This window comes from Vigna angularis, chromosome 7 (assembly GCF_016808095.1).
Source record: "Vigna angularis cultivar LongXiaoDou No.4 chromosome 7, ASM1680809v1, whole genome shotgun sequence".
NCBI classification, from domain to species: domain Eukaryota; kingdom Viridiplantae; phylum Streptophyta; class Magnoliopsida; order Fabales; family Fabaceae; genus Vigna; species Vigna angularis.
This window is the reverse complement of record NC_068976.1, coordinates 9,873,475-9,892,826: the sequence shown is the minus strand read 5'-3', so window position 1 is coordinate 9,892,826 and position 19,352 is coordinate 9,873,475. Positions and strand designations below refer to the sequence as shown.

General features: G+C 30.2%; 2 protein-coding genes across 2 annotated transcripts; both read left to right on the top strand.

Annotated features, from left to right (window-relative positions):
- The first annotated feature begins 3,510 nt into the window (after nt 1-3,510).
- Nucleotides 3,511-4,852, top strand: LOC108337682 (fasciclin-like arabinogalactan protein 3). The gene has a single exon (XM_017574257.2). The coding sequence runs from the start codon at nt 3,697-3,699 to the stop codon at nt 4,612-4,614; it is 918 nt and encodes a 305-aa protein (XP_017429746.1). The 5' UTR covers nt 3,511-3,696; the 3' UTR covers nt 4,615-4,852.
- A 10,188-nt stretch (nt 4,853-15,040) lies between these two features.
- Nucleotides 15,041-16,396, top strand: LOC108337887 (flowering-promoting factor 1-like protein 2). Its single transcript, XM_017574483.2, has 2 exons — nt 15,041-15,428; nt 16,135-16,396. Exons 1-2 carry the CDS (start codon nt 15,085-15,087, stop codon nt 16,298-16,300), a joined length of 510 nt encoding a protein of 169 aa, XP_017429972.2. The 5' UTR covers nt 15,041-15,084; the 3' UTR covers nt 16,301-16,396.
- The last annotated feature ends 2,956 nt before the right edge of the window (nt 16,397-19,352 follow it).

The window sequence follows — 19,352 nt, the reverse complement described above, 5'->3', positions numbered from 1 at the left end:
GTAAAAAAAAGGAAAATTCTTATTGATTAGGTAAAAACGTGTGATTGTGTTATGTCTTGTCAAGTTTTGTGGTGGTAGCATATAATGACAAATTTTACATTAAATTGTATTTTGAAAAAAAAAACGAATTTAACATAGTTTGTGTTATATATATATATTATGTATATTTTTTTATTAAAATTATCACATCAACCATTATAGTATTGAAGTTCGAGGAAAGAGAGTTGTCAACATGAAGCTCTTTCTCCAGTTGTATGAAATTTGAAGTTTGATTTGACATTGTAAAGTTTTAAAATTTTGATTTTAATTTATGTGAAACTAAAAGAAATTAGTTTTATTCTTCATAAAATATATATTTTTATTTTAATATGACAAATTGTTCAATATTAAGAAAAAAAAAAGAACAACAGATCTAAATTTAATGACGTTATTGACAGTGGTGAGCATGCTATAGCTATGAATTGTGAGAATTTTTTTATACATATTTTTGTTCTACTGGATCACATAGTTTAGTGTGATATGCTAAATAAAACCAATAATAATTAATCTAGTTTATGTACAGATTATGTATGGTTTAACAAATTATTTTCAGTAATTTTGCTCTAAACATAGTGGTTGTAAAATCTTTTTTTCTAAATCTCTTACATATATATCCTTTGTTGACAACAACAGAAAAAAAGTTTACTCTTGCGTTTTGTTTTGTCTCCAAAACCATCACTCACACTTATTCACATTCTCCTTGGACATGGGCAGTTTTTGAATAGGAGAACTTTTCCACTCCACACAATCCTAATTTAGCTTAAGGTAAGTTTCCTTCTCTCTTTTCATTTGAGTCAGCCCACTTTCACATACAATCGTTCAACCTTCTTTTGCATGTGATTTTTCGGCTATTTTTGGTTCTTTTCATGATTGTGAGTCTGATGAAACATTTGGATCACTATTCTAAGCTCCTTTTGTGATATAGTATTTCTTTTGCCACCAAGTTCAAAAACCTCTTTAAATATAGAATAATTATTAAAAAGTTAAAAATATAAATATTGATAATTTATTTGTAGTTGATCTTGATTGATGTTATTTTTTGTCAAAGTTCTTCAATATTTTTTCATTTTTTATATTTGAAAAACTTTTTCTTGATTTACATTAAATGAAATTATTTTCAAGTTATGAAATGTTAAATCGGATCAGACCAAAATAAGATTGCACCAAGTCAGGCTCATGTAAGGTTGATTCAAGTTAGTTCAAATTTGAGTCAAGCCAAGTTAACTTGAGCTTAAGTCAAGTCAAGTCAAGTTAGCCAAGTTGGCTTAAACCCCAGTCAACCATAGTTAGCATTGATCCAGGTCAAGTGAGTTGGCCCTAACCAAGGTTAAGTCGAGTTGGCGCAAGTCCAAGTCAAGCTGAGTCAATTTAGACATAGGCCAAGTTTAGTTAGTTCACACCTAGCTTAAGTTAAGTTGGTCTGGGTCTAGATTTAGCCAAGTTGGTTTGAGCCCAGATTGAGATTAGTCATGGCATCCCTCATTCAGTCAAGTCATGGATCCACTATTATCTAAGTTGTCTGTTCAACTGAGTTGGATCAAGATCGTGTTTGGCCTAGCCCGTTTGAGACCATGTAATGTTAGGTCAAGCCAAGTTTGCCTAAGCCTAGGTTGAGTCAAGTTAATATGGCTTAGGCTTGAACAAGTCAAGTTAGTCCGAGTGAGCTGAGTCAATTCAGACTGAAGGTCAAGCTGAGTGAGCCTAGGCTGAATGTTGAGTTGGGTTGTCTAGGGTTGAAGGTCAAGTCGAGGCCGAAGGTCAAGACGAGTCATCCATGGTCAAAAGATAGAGTTGAATTATCCACATACTTTTAAAATAAAGTTTTGCCTTAAAAAATAAATTAAATTGCTTTATCTAAACAAACTATTCTAAGATATTTTAATTGTGAAATTAGAATATTCTAATTAGTTTATCCAAACAAACTAATTAAGAAATGAAGAAATTTGAATTGTGAGTAATTCAATTACCATGTATTTCAATTTTTTAGAATTACTAAAATTTCTTATCCGCTAGTGTAGGAAAGGTTTTTTATATTGGTTCCTGAACCGGTATATATACACACGAAATAGAAAGTTTCAACTTTCTATACCAGTTTTACCGGTATACAAAGTAACATTTTTTATACCTATTAACCCCACAACCATAATAGAAAGTATTTCACACATATGCATCCTTTCCTCTATTTTTCTTCATTTCGTTACCATTACTCAAATCCAAGCACAATTGTCACAATAATATGATTTTGAACATCAGTTGCAGTAGTTGAAATTCTAACAAAACCTAACTTGCACAAAAGGAGAAAATAATCGTAAGAAATTTCGAGCTTCTTCCTTGAATATAGAGAATAAAAAATATATCTAGACACAACAAACATGTATTTATTTATACATATAATTTCATAGACAGAAAAAACAATAAAAGGAAAACACTTAGCAAATAATAGGCACCTATATCATTGAAGCATCATTCTCCACGTAGAACCCGCCCAATCGATGCCTAGTTCTCCTCCACTTGCGACAGTTGCAGCAACGCAAACGCCGCATTCTCCTTTGTCGTTGCAGTTCCCCGTAAGCCAACCAACGACTTAATTGTGCTGACAGAGGCGATGACTCCTTGTTCCTATCGTAGAACGAGAGATCCAAAATCGTGATGACGTTGTATTCCTTGAGCTAGAGTTTAGCAAAGAAATGAGTTAAATCAGCAATTTAATTGCGTCACATGTAGGAAGAAATCCTAAATGAGAGAAAACATTTTGAAAACCCTCTATTTGTGTGTTTACAAATGAAAAAGAAAACTACTTTGTATACCAATTATAATTAGAATCAGTATAAAAAGTTTTATTTTTTATTACAAAAATGTCATTTTGCTCTATCGGTTATAAATATAAACAGTGTAAGAATTTTTTTTTAATTACAAAAATATTACCATGTCCACTTCTTATATCATTATAACCAAAACTAATATAGAAGGTATCTTATTACAATTCTGCTACCATGTCGGTATAAACAATTGTTATAAAATTATAAAAAGTGATTTTTACATAAAGGATAAAAATTGAATGTGAAAAAATAATGACCCTTTATGTCTTATTCAAACACATTATTATAGTGTTTCCGCATGCTTCTCAATGATTAAATCATTAATCTTAGATTCACCTTCTAAAGTTTCCAAAATCCTCGTTGACAATTTTAAAAATACTAAACCAATATCAACATGTTCGGTGTATGGCTTGATTTTATATAGAACTACTTGTAATATAAATTTTTACCACAAAAAAGAATCTATTAGTGAGAAAAACAGGAGTAAACTCAAAGATAGAAAAACACTTAGCAGTGAGAGACGACATTTATTGTCATTTTTGCACCACCACCAACCATGATCACCCTAAAATTATAAATAACTTAAACATAGAAAAACGTGGTTAACCATTAAAATCTTTCTCCAAATAGTTAAGAGAGAGGTTCACGTTAAGCCGTTCACGAAATAGGGTTTTGAAGAGGAATCGAAAGCATAAATTCCAGTTGAAGGAAGCATATAGAAACCCGTGAGTTGAACAGTTTTCTTCAAGCTTGGTTTTGGAGACAAAAGGCATAATAGAGACAAACGAAAGAAAGCATAATCAAAGTGAAGAGAAGAAGCTTAAAGAAGGCTCCAAAAATGAGTTTCAAAAGCTCTTCTCTTCTCTGCATAGCGCTTCTGCTTGCATTGTCTTCTACTATTAATGGCTTTAACATCACAGAGATGTTGGAAAAGTATCCAGAGCTGTCCTCATTCAACAAGTACATCACCGAATCCAAGCTTGCAGACCAAATCAACAGCCGCAACACCATCACCGTTCTTGCTGTTGAGAACGGCGCCATCTCTTCCATTTCCGGGAAAACCCCAGCAGTCATTAAGGCCATCATCGGCACCCACATCATCCTTGACTACTATGATGAGAAGAAGCTCATGGAAGTTCAAGCTAACAGCTCCCAGTTGACAACCCTCTACCAGTCCACAGGCCTTGCCGTCAAGCAACAAGGCTTCGTCAACGTTTCACTCATCGGCGAGGGCGAAATCGCCTTCAGCCCCGCCGGCACTTCCGACTACTCCGAGCTCGTCAAGACCGTCACCACCCAGCCCTACAACATCTCCATTCTTCAAATCACCAAGCCCCTCATCTCCCCAGGTGTTGACAATCAAACCCAATCTGCACAGTCACCACAACAAGCTAAAGCCTCTCCCCCCACAGAGACAGCCAAGGCACCAGCTCCCTCCACACAGAGTGGCAAGGCATCTGCTCCCTCGACAGACAGTGCCAAAGCACCCGCAACGAAAGACGGTGCGAAGGCACCAGCTCCTGCGGAGGATGCAAAATCTCCTTCTGCAGCCACTGCTGAGGCACCAGCTCCTTCGGAAACTGCAGCCGCGCCTTCACCTGCCGAGTCTCCTAATGCTGATGCCCCAGCAACAGCTGATGCCCCAGCAGATGGTCCCGCTGCTGACGGTGCTGCAGATACTGCAAGCTCCTCCACCATTAAGATGAGCTTGGTTGGATCAGTGATGGCCATCGCTTCACTCTTGATCGTTTTATAAACTGGTTCATGAAATAAAGATGATATAGATATCTATATCTATCTATCTATATATAGATATACGTTTTATTACACTTATATTGAGAGGAGGAAGAGAATGAGAGCAGGGCCTTCAGGAAGACACAAACGGATATTGGAAAGGATGATGTAGAGTTCGTTGTCGCTGAAAATGTTGGTCAATGAAAATAAACTTGTATTTTAAGTGGTTGCGACGTATAAATAAATGAACAAGTTATTTATAGTTTGATGTTTGTTTTAAGAATGTTTTGTTTCTTCTTTTGATGTCTTTTTATCCGAGGGTTCAGGTCATATGTGCTCAAAAATCTGAAGAGGGATTCAAAGTGCTTTTTTTTTATTAGAACGGTTCAATTTTGTTTTGATCTTATAAAATTGGACAAATTTAAAAAGAACGTGGAAAATCACAATGGCACCATGAAAAGGAAGCAATTCTGTGTTGCTTTAAGTTCAGTGTGGAAATTCAATTCATTTAGCAAAAGTGAAGCCAAACCAAACATTATATCTGCAAAGATTAGTTTGGTGTGAAACTTTTCCATTCAATACTTCATCAAGTATTTGGTGTGCATTTCTCTTCGATTTACTGTTCATGATTTTCTTATCAGAAGTATAATGTTCTATTGAATATACATTCCAAACAATTATAGAAAGTATTAAATATACATTCCAAACAATGATTTTCTTATAAGAACAAAAACATTTATTAAAACTAATTATATTCAATATTAAAAGGAAAATATTTTCATTTCTTCAATATCAAATATTTAGAAAGAAATTATAATCGTATACTTCTTGATGTAACAAAAAAACAGAACATTTATTAAAATTGCAAATATTAATGAAACCTAGTTGATAAAATTTCTAAATATTTTAAAAAAATATAAAATAAAAAAAATATTCAAATTAAAAAATATTTCAAATGTCTCTTTGTTTCACTTCTTTTAAAATTTTAATGAAATCTCTTTTTTATACCTAAATAAAAATTATAATACACCACTTCATTAAAATCACATAAAGAACAAATATTAAATTAATAATAATTAAAGTTTAACATAGAGATCTTTAATCTTGAACTTTAATATATATTAAGATGGTAATAACAACGATTCATGCCAATCACATTAAATTATTATATTATAATAAATAAAATTTATTTATACAATTATAGTGATAAAGTTATCCTTATAATAATGAGTGAGAAAATAAAAATAATTATATAAAAAAATATTAAAATATTATTTTTAATGATAAAAATAAAAAAGATAATAAAAATATTTTTTTTTAAATGAGCAAATGTGTCTTAGAAACAATTTGATAGTCCATTGAAAGAAATAAAACAGAAATTATCAAAGATCGTTTAGATGCAGGGAGAGATATTCGCAACTCATTGATTGAAATAGTTTAGGCTACAATGAATTTATGGTTTTAAATATGAGAAATCTTAATTAAAGAGAGTGTAAGAAAAATTGTCGTGTTTCAACTAAATTAGGATAAATAATTGGTCACAGCAACACATTTATTTTTAGTATAAAAAACATATTACAATTTTGATACAAATTTTAATTTCATTAGTTTTTTTATTTTTGTTTAAACTTCATTAATGATTAAAGTAATTGAACATATATTTTATTTTTAATAATTGTATCGTGTGTTTGCTAAAGAGAAAATTGATGTTAATATGCAATCAATCTTGAAAATGAGCTTTTTTATTCTGTAACTTTAAAATTTTAAAATTCTTAATAGTTTTTTCATAATTAATTAGTTAATTGTATATTTGATAGGTTTATAAAAGAGAATATTCACAAGAAAGATACAACATCAATCATATATGAGTTCAATACATAAAGAATTGATATCTCTTTCTACCAAAAATATTATTGTAATAAGTAAATGGATATTCAACTTTATATTATGTTCTACCTTCTCATTTTTATCTAACGTGAGATTTAGTCTCACAGTTGAAATTCTAACCATATTAACACTAATTATTAATTTTTCCTGTAATAAACATATGTAATAAAATCATTAATAGAGTTTAAGCTTGTAGGAAATTTGTATTTTTTTTTTTGTTATACTTCAAAAAATACCAATACTTATTGTATTGAATCTACTATCTATCCATTTACCCAATATATTATAATATATATATATATATATATATATATATATATATATATATATATATATATATATATATATATATATATATTAATGAAGTTGAAAGAAAATGAAATATTTTTCTTGTTATATTTAAACCGAAAATATCAATGTTTATTAATTGAAGCCAGTATTTATTGAATAAATTATAATATTTAGTAGTGAATAGCAGATGAGCATATTGTGAAATTGAAGGAAGGATTAAGGTGGATCCAGCTGGTGTTGATGTTGATTGAAAGAGATGTGAATAAAAGGTAAGAAAGCCAAAATGTGTAGAGCTCTTACAAGTTAGAGCTGCGTATTTAACCAAACTAGGTAGCTAGGCTTTCCAATACGATCTATGAAGGATACATAGTTTTCAAGCTTTTAATTTAGGGTTTGTGGGTTTCAAAAGAGAAACGAGCATATGCAACATGCAACATCTTAGTGGAGCTTACTTTTTCTTATTCTCATTTTATAAAGTTTATGGGTGCCTCAAGGAATTTAGTTTAATTATCAATTTAAGATTCTTAATTAAAATTCATTACTTTCTTTCTCTCAAAAACAATTTCCTTTGTCCTCCAAAATTCAGACAACTGTGCAAGCTCACATATATATGAAATCATGGATCCTAGTTGGACATAACAATGAATATGCTCCCATCTAACAAATCATGTTCCTCATTAACCACATCAAACTTATGGCTCCAATATATATACATTTTGCCTTTAAATTTTCTTTTTAAGAGTTTCATGTATGTAACTATGTTTATGAGAGAAAAAAAAAGTTGTTTGTGAGTTAAAATTAAGTTATACCTATAAATTATTGACTACAAACTTATTTTACTTTATTTTACTTATTTTACTCTTTATGAAAAATTTGTATGATCAAATGAAGAGAAGGAAAATTGGTTATGGTTATTTTCTATTAAGGCCAAGGCACTTTCAAGTCAATTTTGATCAAGCATTTTCAAGTTGAACTTTTTGTGTTTTTATTTTTTCTTTACATACTTTCGGTCTTTATCATAATTTATATCTCCCCTATAACTTTTTTTCACACTTCAATTTTTAATAAAAATTGAAAGGTACTATGAGAGAGGTTATATGTTCAATTCTCTCAACTAACATTTGAATATATAAGATTAGTTAAAGAGTTTAAAATGGATGGTGAAAGAGAATGTATATTCAACTTTCTCAAATAACAAAATATTAACAACTAAAATTTGCTGATAAAAATTTATCTCTCTTTTTCTTCTCTATACATCATTTAGTGTATCTTGTAATCTTTGTCACAATACAATAAAAAGAGATTTGGTAAACTATGAAAATTAAAGACAAGAATCAAATTTTAGTTGGGAGATATTTTCATTTTTATTTCATTTAATTTATTGTTGTATAGTATTATAGATACACTAATGTTAAATAATAATTGTGATCTATTTTTTACAATATTTGGTTAACAGAAAATGTCAAGTTATATATATAATCAGTCACAAGATCATCATTTAAACTGGACTTCATTCAACCGAATTCTCTTATTCTCTAGGCTCTTCCTCTAATGGGTGTCATAGGCTTTTTTATTTCACCTTTTAATTAATTTAATTATTTTATAAAGTAATTTTTAAATTTGATATAATTTGGAAAACAATTTTTAAGTGACTGCCTTTTGACTTGGTCTTCTATCCAAAAACCTCGGTTGTTGGATCCTCACTATTGCTCATAAACCTTAATTATCCGAAAGTGATGGTTTATTTTTCAAATTCATTAAAATTTTATCATAAAACCCTATCATATCATTAACCCTAATCCCTATAAGTCTTTCTCTTTTCTTCTCTAATTAACATATTCAAGGATCACTAATTACAAAAGTTTTACTGGTTTATTCTATAAATTGATCGTTACTCGAATAAAGTCCTCACGAATCACACCTTTCAAGTTTTGAATCATATAAAAAAAAACGTGTCAATCATTTATGAGCTATTTTCTTACTTAAATCCTATCATATCATGTGCTACATGTTTGTTTGGCCGAACCTTTTTATAAAAGTTTGTAAGAAAAAATATAAGAAAGAAACTGATTTTTCTATAAATTAAAATTAATTTATATACAAATTATAAATAAGCATTTTATGGACATTAAATATATGGAAAAACTAATTTCGTTTTCTTCTTCTATATAAAGCATTACAAATAAGTTTGTTGTTCATACATTAAATTTATCGAGCACGCATATTAGAAAGCTATTACAAATAAGTTTGTTATTCACACTTAAATTCCTCACGATATAAATTCAAAACTTTTAAGAATTATCACACGTTTGAAGTTTTGGATTCGGTGGTTGTAAGATTAAGATCGATACATGAACTGGTGAAAACATTGTAGCCTCTATATGTTTTATTTTTTCGTGCTGCTTTTAACGATCACATAGCTAGGGTTTTAGGCAAAGGACCACCAAAGCCTTCTTCACCAAAACATCTCATAAGATACAATGGATGATGCTGTGCACGTGTTCCCGTGAGCACACTTGTGTCTTTGTCTGCTGCATTGGTATAGGTATGGTACTTAGGTTTGGCACCACACCTAGAATTTCCCTCTTGAGGGTCTCTATATGGTCCTTGTCATAGGACTTATTGCATGCATAAAGAGGGGCACACACCTATGGACAATGACCTATTGAATGCCCAAAGTTCATCAGCCTCCAAAGGTCAGGACCACCATTGGCTCACTCAAACCCTAGCCATGATGTTGATGGAGCATGTTCATGCATGCAAATCATGTGGATAAACCCAACACTACCACCTGACCTTGTCACTCTCAACTTTGTTATATAATATTCAAACCCTTCATGACATAAGCCATGAGCTTGAAAATTCCACGGAGAATATATATGTGTATTGGTATTTACTTATATAGAAAGAGTGTGCATGGAACCATGCTTATGTTTCTGGCTTGATAAACAAGTGTATGTTTTCTTTTTCTTTCAACAAAGCTTTTTCGTATGCATGATCGTGACCTAGACATCAAACCCTAACAATATATACATTGTTTGGCCAATTCCTCACAATATATATACTAACTATGCTTAATGAGTTTTATTGATTGAAAAAGAAGTGAATATAAATGTATTAATATATGTAGAGTTTGGCTTACTCATTTATCTTTGACTTTCTTTCTTTATGCTCAATAGATAAATTAAACTAAATATATTTTCTTTTCTTTTCAAAAAAAACATATTTTGAATTTTAACAAAATTAGTTAAATACACAAATTAAGATATATTACAAGAATTTTCGTAATTACAAACGAAATTTTATCAATAAAACTAAATTTATCAATAAAATCAAATTTATCCATAGATTTCATTGACAAAATTAAGAAATTCAATTACTGGTCAAAATATTCATCAAAAATGAATTTGTCGATAAAATCTCTCGAAAACATTTATCATTAAGTTAGAATTTGTATTACAGACAGATATTTTATCAAAAAATGATTTCAATAATTTATAATTCTTATTATCGATAGATTTGTCCATCAGTAAAATAGCATCAAACTTTTACTTTGAATTTTGATTAATTTGTGTAAAATTTATTGGTAAATATCTATTAAAATTCGTCAGTAAAATGAGCAACGAACTTACTGCCAAGTCTAATAAATTTGTTTAATAATTAAGTTGAGATGGATATAAGAAGAAGAAAAAGAGGAGGAGGAAGAGGAAAAGGAGTAGGAGAAGCTAATGCTAGTGGTTGTGGCAAAGGTGTGACAGTGGTGTAATGATAAAGCAATGGTGGTCACAAGAACGATGGTCGGAGTTGGAAGAGGAAATGGAAAAAGAGAAGAAAAAGTCAAAGGTGATTGACGTGGCAACGACAACAACGACGGTGAAGGAGAAGGACGAGTAAGAGAAGGGAAGGAGGAAAACAAGTAGGAGAAGAGGAGGAGGAAGACAAGAGGAAGAAAAAAATAAAAAGAATAAAAGATGAAAGAAAAAAATAAAAGATGAAGAAAAATAAGACCTAATTGTGATATTTATTAACGAATTTTATCAACATCAAAATATGTTGATATTACTAACAAATATTTACATGTTTATTGATGAATTTTTAGTTGTTAGTAAATTTTATTGATAAGTGTTTTATTAACAAATTTTTATCATTCGATAAACTTGAATTAGTACTGAATTTTTGCTATTATCCACAAATTTTTTTAATACATAATTAATGATTTTCTTATAGTTTTACTTTTCTTTTCCTATTACTCAACTAAAAACTACTTCACTAAAATAATTAACCATTAATGAAAGAGAATTATATTTGTTATTTTATTAACCATGCCTCGTTATTTAATTAGGAAGTATCGATTGAGAGAGGCCAAGAGAGAAACGTTTTTCCTTTGTTCAAATGGAACCACCTACTTTGTTCTTGTTTAAATTATTAAGGTGTCTATAATTTAGTAAGTAATTATATATATATATATATATATATATATATATATATATATATATATATATATATATATATATTTGTTAGTTTCATTTATGAAATATATTTTCGTATTGACCAAAATTTTTCTCCATTTTTTTCATCTGTACCAAATTAAGTGTAAATCATAAAATAAAAATGACCATTTTTAAATGTTTAAAAACAAAATTATTATAGAATCTATCTACTTTAATTAATCTTTCTGTGTATAGTGTCACTGTAATTATTAGTTATGTGTGTGTGAAGGGTTAATAAGAAGTTGCTATTACTATTATTATTATTATTATTATTATTATTATTATTATTATTATTATTATTATTATTATTATTATTATTATTATTATTATTATTATTTTATATACGTATATATACACGCATTGGTACATATAAAAAGATACATTGTTAAGATATGAAATCGGCTTTACACAAAGTTTAGGAGATAACAGCTTCTACTCAACAGTTCACAACCGTACGTCTACTTTTTATATAATTTACAAAGTGAAGACTTTATGATAAGAAAGAAAAAAAGAAAGAAAAGATCCATGCTCTCTTCATTTTTTTCAAATTGATACCCAGAGAATATAGCAACTTCTGGTATATGTATATATGTAATGTGACCTAACACACATATTTATCCTCATAATCTATTCAGTCATATCATACAAGGTACACGTCAGAATCTTATCAATAGTAAATTGTAAATACTTTTGCAATGCTCATTAAACATCTTATTAAAAAAACATTTTGCTGATAAAAAATATTAATATTGTGCAAAAATTAGTATAAAAAAACATAAATATGATACTATTTTTATAAATTCATGCATTACACTAAATTTATATGAAGAGAAAGTACAATATACTTTCTTTCAAACAAAATAAAATCTAACAAACAACATATATTTAAGATGGATTTTGAAAAATTATAATATCATATTAAGATATTGTCTTCAAATTAACTTACAAATAATTAATTTGTTTATGATTGGGTAATAATTATGGTGTTGAGAATGAGGAAAAACCTCCGACATATTTGAGTATACACATAAAAGGTGGTTAAAACTGATGTCTTTTAAGGGTGTCCAGTTATTCCCAATGATGAGTAGCCAACATCACAGCCACTTTCATGTAACATCAACCCCACCATGTTCACGTGGACTCTCGTGATCTTCGTCCTCCCAAATCTTTCTATCATTCACTTTCTATTCTTCCACACGCACACATGAACCAAATCAAATCAACTCAATCACTTCACCAAATGCTTCATTCTAAAACACAACTATAACTTGGAATGTCATAATAATTACTCTAATAACTAACTAAAAAGATTAATTTTAAAATTCTACACAAAAACCATGCATCAAACTATAACAAAGACTTAGGCTGTCAATTACCAAGGTGTATTGATGAACTTTTTTTTGTTTAGTAAAATTTATCGATGGATGTTTTATTGACAAAATTTTATCATTAGTAATAAATTTTTATTATTATTGATGGATTTTGTTGTAGATAATTAATGATTTTCTTATAGTTATTTAATTAGGAAGCATAGATTGAGAGAGGCTGAGAGTGAAAGGTTTTTCATTTCCATTTTGTGTCTTTTGTTCAAACGGTTGCTATCCTAAAAACGTTTAAACAGTTGCAAGAAAAACAAAATAAAATGTTCGTTTCATATTGTATATTGATTTGTCTTTTCTTCATTACATGTGCAATGAATTACCCTTATGAATAACTTTTTAAAAATCTTATAGCACTTTCAGAAAATAAAGACTAAATCGGATATTCATCCAACATGGCAACTGTTTTTCTTTTCACACTATACAAAAATAAAAAAATAATAATAATAATAATCCCATCCAATAGTTTTCCTTTTCACACCAATAGCAAAAGCACAGACACAGTTTCTTTTCACACTACTGTAGCAATGAAAAAAACCCTATTGCAATGTTTTTGGTAGTGGTGTGTATTAATCAGCAATTTGACAACATGGGTGCTTAAGATTTTGAATTTTTGAAGGTTTGATTTGTGGAGGACCATGAACCCTACAGGGGCCATGTGATGCCATATGGGCAACTCAGCAAATTTAAGCAACAAGGAAGAATTGTGTTGCCTCTTGTAACATAATAGGGGTATAATTATGCGACAATGATAATGATATGTGGGAGACCCTTGTGGTCCTTCCAAAGGCCAATCATTTCTGAAGTGACCTAAAATCAGAGGCCATGCACCTTCTATCATGAGGTTAGAACAAACCCTAATGGATAATGCAATCATCAATTATAACTGCAAACCAATCATGGACCACCCCAAGACAAAATATATACTTTTGTAATATCAAGCTTTCAAAGAAAACAAAAGAAAATCTATGAAGGTGCATGAAAAAAGTTTGAAAAGAAATCATCTTTATCCTCTTCAATGTACGTGATTTTCACTCTTCTATTTTCACTTCTTCTCACCATCTACACATATGAATATTTATAAAAAGAAAATAGTGAGACATGAGATATTGTGTTCAGAATTTTAAAATAAGGGAAAAGTTGTTTTTAGTAATATTTTATTTGACAAACCTAAACTTTTAAATCAATAAATTAGTTTAATCTTTCTATGATATTTAAATTTAAATAGAGGCAATTTGTTCTGTCACAAAATTAGAATTTTTTTTTAGGATGTAATGAATTTTATCAATGCCAAAACCAAATTTAATACATATATTCCCTTAAAGATATATAAATGGGAATATGAGTATAAACAAATAAATTAACTATTTTTTGACATTATTATTATATACTCATGAGTGGCTTTTGGCTTTTGTAGTGCTACAAAGATAAACAGGGAAAAAATTAAGAATGCGTGGAAAATTTTGCAAAGTTAAAAAATGGTTTGGATGAAGAATCTGGATAGGGAATGTTAGGAAAGGAAACTCAACCTTTTGAGAGAATAATAAAGAGAAGAGGCATAGCTCACTATTAGCTGTCACTCCTAGATTCTTTGCTTCATAGATAAAAGAAAATTCTTCATTAGAGATAAAAAATTATTTTTGTGTTAACTTTAGAGAAATGGTTTTTGTTTTATAACAAATAACTGAGAATAATGTTAATTTCTTTTTTCTTTATTTGTTTCCTTTCTCTTTATTTATATACAAAAAGAAAATACTTTGTTTTTATTATTTTTTAAAATGTTTAACAATGAAAAAATGTGAAAAATTTCTCAATTCATACAAGTTTCTTCCATTATTTAAATGAGCATGAAAAATGAAAGAAAAAGATAATTAGTTCTTTCTATCCTTCACTTTCTATTTCTTCTCCACACACACATGAACCAAATCAAATCAACTCAATGCTTCATTCTAAAATAGAACTATAACTTGGAATGTCATAATAATTACTCTAACTAAAAAGGTTAACTTTAAAATGCTACACAAAAACCATGCATCAAACTATACCAAAGAGATTCTCCCAAAAACCCCACGACTAGTTCTCGTGCTCTAGGGTCACCCATATGCAATCATATTTTATTATTGAAACATTGAGGCCCCACATATCTAGATTCTATATGCCAAAGTTGAACATGCCCATACATTTAACTCTTCCACTTCCAAGAGTATTTTCCTCTTGTTTTATTTAGCCTCATCCTCTTTTCACACATATATATACCCTGCCACCCTTTGCATTCATTCCTCAACAACAACAATATCATCATCATCATCACCAACAACAACCGAAACCCAAAATCCCTTCTAAACCTAAAAATCTCTTTTTTCTTTCTTTCTCAAATACCCTTTTGCTCAGAAGTGAACAGCCCTTGTTCACATACCAGAAAAAGCAAAGTTAGGAAGAAAAAAAATGTCTGGGGTGTGGATGTTCAAGAATAATGGTGTGTATCGGTTGGTGGAAAACCCTCAAGCTGAAGGGTCAGATGGAAGACAAGGGAAGGGAAGTAGCTCAAAGAGAAAGGTTTTGGTGCACTTGCCAAGTGGAGAAGTGGTTTCTTCCTATGCTTTTCTTGAACAAATTTTAACTGGATTAGGTTGGGAGAGGTACTATGATGGAGATCCTGACCTCTACCAATTCCACAAACACTCCTCAATTGACCTAATTTCCCTCCCAAAAGACTTCTCCAAGTTCAACTCCATCAACATGTATGATATAGTCATCAAGAACCCCAATGTCTTCCATGTTCGTGATAAGTGAGTCTTCATTGTTTCTTCACGTCGCACACTTTTTTTCTTCTCTATTTTTGTTTATAATTTCACTTTCTATTGGTCTACTTCCTCGTCTTCATGAGTTCTTATATATATAGCTACCTAGAGTTTGTGAACTCTTGTTGGGTTTTTCCTCTTTTTTCTTTTTTGAGTTTTTTTTTTCTTTTTGTTCATAAGATGGTCGATGGTGTGGGGTGCATGAGTAGAAGAATATATGAGTTTATTGGGGTGCTTATGTAACATATGGGTATTGATTTCTAATAACATTTATGCATTTTCATGAAGAATTATATATACTTCCCTTTCTTAAAATTTTCTCCCTCTCTGTGATCTCTACACGTCCTTGGAAAGTGGGATTTTAATATTTTAACATTAATTCATACCTTCCATTTTTTTTAATACATGTGAGGCTTTGAGTGGATTCTACTATGCTATAATTTAATATTGACGATGGAGGAGGGAAAAAAAAGAAAGAGAGAAAAAAAAAACCTTGATTTTTGATAGTATTATTTTGACACTTGACAATTTTTTACACACTATATCCACACTATTTATCTTTCTATCACTTTTTTTCATACAAATAAAAAATTAAGTTTTTTTAGTGATCACTTTATATATCACTTTTAAAAGTAAGTTGTCAATCTGTTCAAGAGGTGTCAAAACATACTCATGTGTGAACAACATTGGCTAGAATTGCACGTGTTCCCAAAATGTGGAAAGGCCAATTCAACACAAAGGTTTCAAGGTTTGTTTGGTTAAGGAAAACAGAAAGAGGACCTGGGATTTTGATAAGCACATGTTGTCTGCTTGTTCCCAATTTCCATGGATCACCGCATCTCAAAAGGTTAGGAAATTGATTGATCACGTGTCTATGTTTTCTCTCCAATTAAATACCATCTACATTTACTTTTTTTTCATATATATATATTATACACATGGGTGTGGGTGGGGACTTTGGGAGTTAATTTGGATTTTCAATTTAGAATAATTAATCACTTTTATCAAATTATAAAAATAAAAGTGACATATCAACTAAATACAGGTCTCTTTTCTAGTACACATAGTACCCCTTTTATTTTATTTATTTGTCATACTATTTTGAAGTTCAAAAAGGTACATACATTTTTGTCACTTCGAATATGTATAGGATTACTACTATATATATCTATATTACAAAATGTTTTAGAGAAAAACCAAACAAAATCTCAATGAACAAGCCATAAAATCAAATGATCTTTATAAAAAAATCATATTATAGACTTTTTAAATTAATTGACGAACACATATTTTACTCTTTTAGTTTTTGTAAAGAAGAAAGCAACCTCTTCATCTTTTGATTTTAGTTTTTTTACCTATAATATAATATAATATAATACATACATATATATATATATATATATATATATATATATATATTTCAAATAACGTCATCAACTAAATGAGAATGTTAGAAGAAGGAAACAGAAAAAAAAAATATGACAACCATTGAAATGGAATTACAATTTACATGTGTATGAATGAATGAGCGGGTTGACTGAGTCAAAGAGAATCCCACAGCCAATGAATATGCAACCAGTTATACTTTTTATAATGTTCCATCTCTTTAAGTTATTAATACACTGAATATTTAAAATATAATACAAGAAATAAAATATTAAAAGTATCTATAATACATTGGTTTTTCCCTTTAAACAGTGATTAACGAGAAAAATAGATTCCTGAAGCCATTCGTTTTTGTCATTTAATTTGATTCATATGCGTTCACTCCTACAAAAATAAAGAGTTCTCTATATGTTTTAAGAACTAACACTTTAATAATTAGAGATTTCAATTAGAATATAAATTTAACTTAGCATAAAAGAAATTGAATTATGATTAGACCGATCCTGATTAAAAGTATAGAAAACCATAAGTATAGGTCAAATATATGGTTCTTGGAACTTTTATCCCACATATATTACTTAACTGTTTGAATTTGAGTTTACTTAAGCATCGGAACATCTTAGCGTAGAAATCGGTATCGCGTAGAGAAATGTTTAAAGAGCGTGATAAAGTCAATAACCAAGAAGGCATGGGTGAATTTGTTCTTTTAAAAAATTGTGATTTTTTTTTAGAACTTTTATCAAACAGTTGATAAACTAAAAGTGCAAAGATAGAAAAATCACACAAAGTATTTTATCTTGGTTCGAATCAAAAGAGTTTACGTCCAATCGTTAATCACTATAAACAATGATTAACCTTTTTCACTAAAATATCGTTTTCAGATTACAATCAGATTATATAAAGATTAAAGACAAAGAACAAATAAACAATGGAAGAAATTCAGCTCAATCAACTTGAAGAGAACCACTTCGACGTTAGACATACTAAGCGCAAGCTTCTCCTATTCACAAGACTTTATTTGAGCACACTAACAGTTGAGAACTTCCTCATAACTTTTTTCTATATTCTCAAATGGCTTAATTAACCTCTAAGAGGTTTAAGAAAATGTGTATACAGCTCAGAGGTTAGAAACTGAAAAAAAAAATTCCAACTGCTAGTGTTAATCTATCATAAGTGATAATCGATAATTTGTGATCGTTATGAGTTTTCACAAAAGTAATAGTCGATTATTCTAAGAGACAATCGATTATTTGCGCAACTTGGACAATATTAAATCAAACAATGATAATCGATTATTTGTGTAATAATTGATTATCACCTGAGATAATCGATTATCTGCGCAAAGATTCACTAAATACAAAAACTTCTAAGTATTTTTACATCACTACAATTAATCCTATACAATTGTTTCTACAAAATTCTTTTAACATAAATGTACCAAGAGTCTTCAATTCTTTAGCTTTTAACATCATAAAAACTTCATAGTAGCTTCAAGATACCAATGTTCCTCATTGGTAACACTTAACAGGTGTCACAAGCCAAAATCTTGGAAGGGGCATCAATGCCAAATTTTTGCCCCCTCAAAGGAAGAAGTTGACCGCTCCCAAGACAACAAACACTACCTTTATCATCGAAACCTGGGTCATATTGTAGAAGAGTGCTTAGCACTAAGGGATAAAATTGAAGAGTTCATTAGATTCAGTCACCTAAGGTAGTTTGTGAAGAAGGGTCGCTTGAATAAGAGTCCACCTTGCCGATAAAGTCCGATGCCTAGTCCTAGAACAATAGGCCAAGGGACTAGAAGAAAAAAGGAGTTATCTAGGCAAGGAAGCCAAAGTCGAAGCAAAAGTGGATATTGCCCTCTCAAGAGCCACATAAACATCATATCAAGAGGATTTATAGGAGACGGTTCCCTAGCTCAGCACGAAAGAGACACATTTGGGTGTTTAAGACGGTGAATGTTGTCGAGAGGAGGATTAAAAGCATGTCTTCCATCATAATTATAGATGAAGACATCCAGGCTCCAAACCCTGATTAAGACAAGCAGATGGTCATCTTAATCAAGCTTGTTGAGTAGGGAGTCAGTAAAGTATTGGTTAATCAAGGAAACTCAAGTGAAAAACCTTCCAAGAAGATAGATATCTCCAAATATCTTATTATGCCTTACAACAACAAAAATAATAGAATTTTCTGGAGAACGGGTTGACACCCACAGTTACCTAGACTTAAGGACTTGGATAGGTTCGGGAATTAGCAGCCTAGAGGTACTAGTGGGGTAGTTGCTTATGAAGGCTAATACATCCTATAATGTGTTGTTGAGCCAACAATGCTTAAATGTATTCGAGGCTATAGTTTCCATGCCACACTTAGCCACGAAGTTTCCATTCCATAAAGGATCGAATTTCCATGGTGCATGCATATCAGAAGACAGCTCAGGAATGTTACACAACTTATCTAAATGTGGCAGTGGTTGATCTAGACCTCAGAACAAATATCACTTATAGGATGGATCCACAATCAGAGACC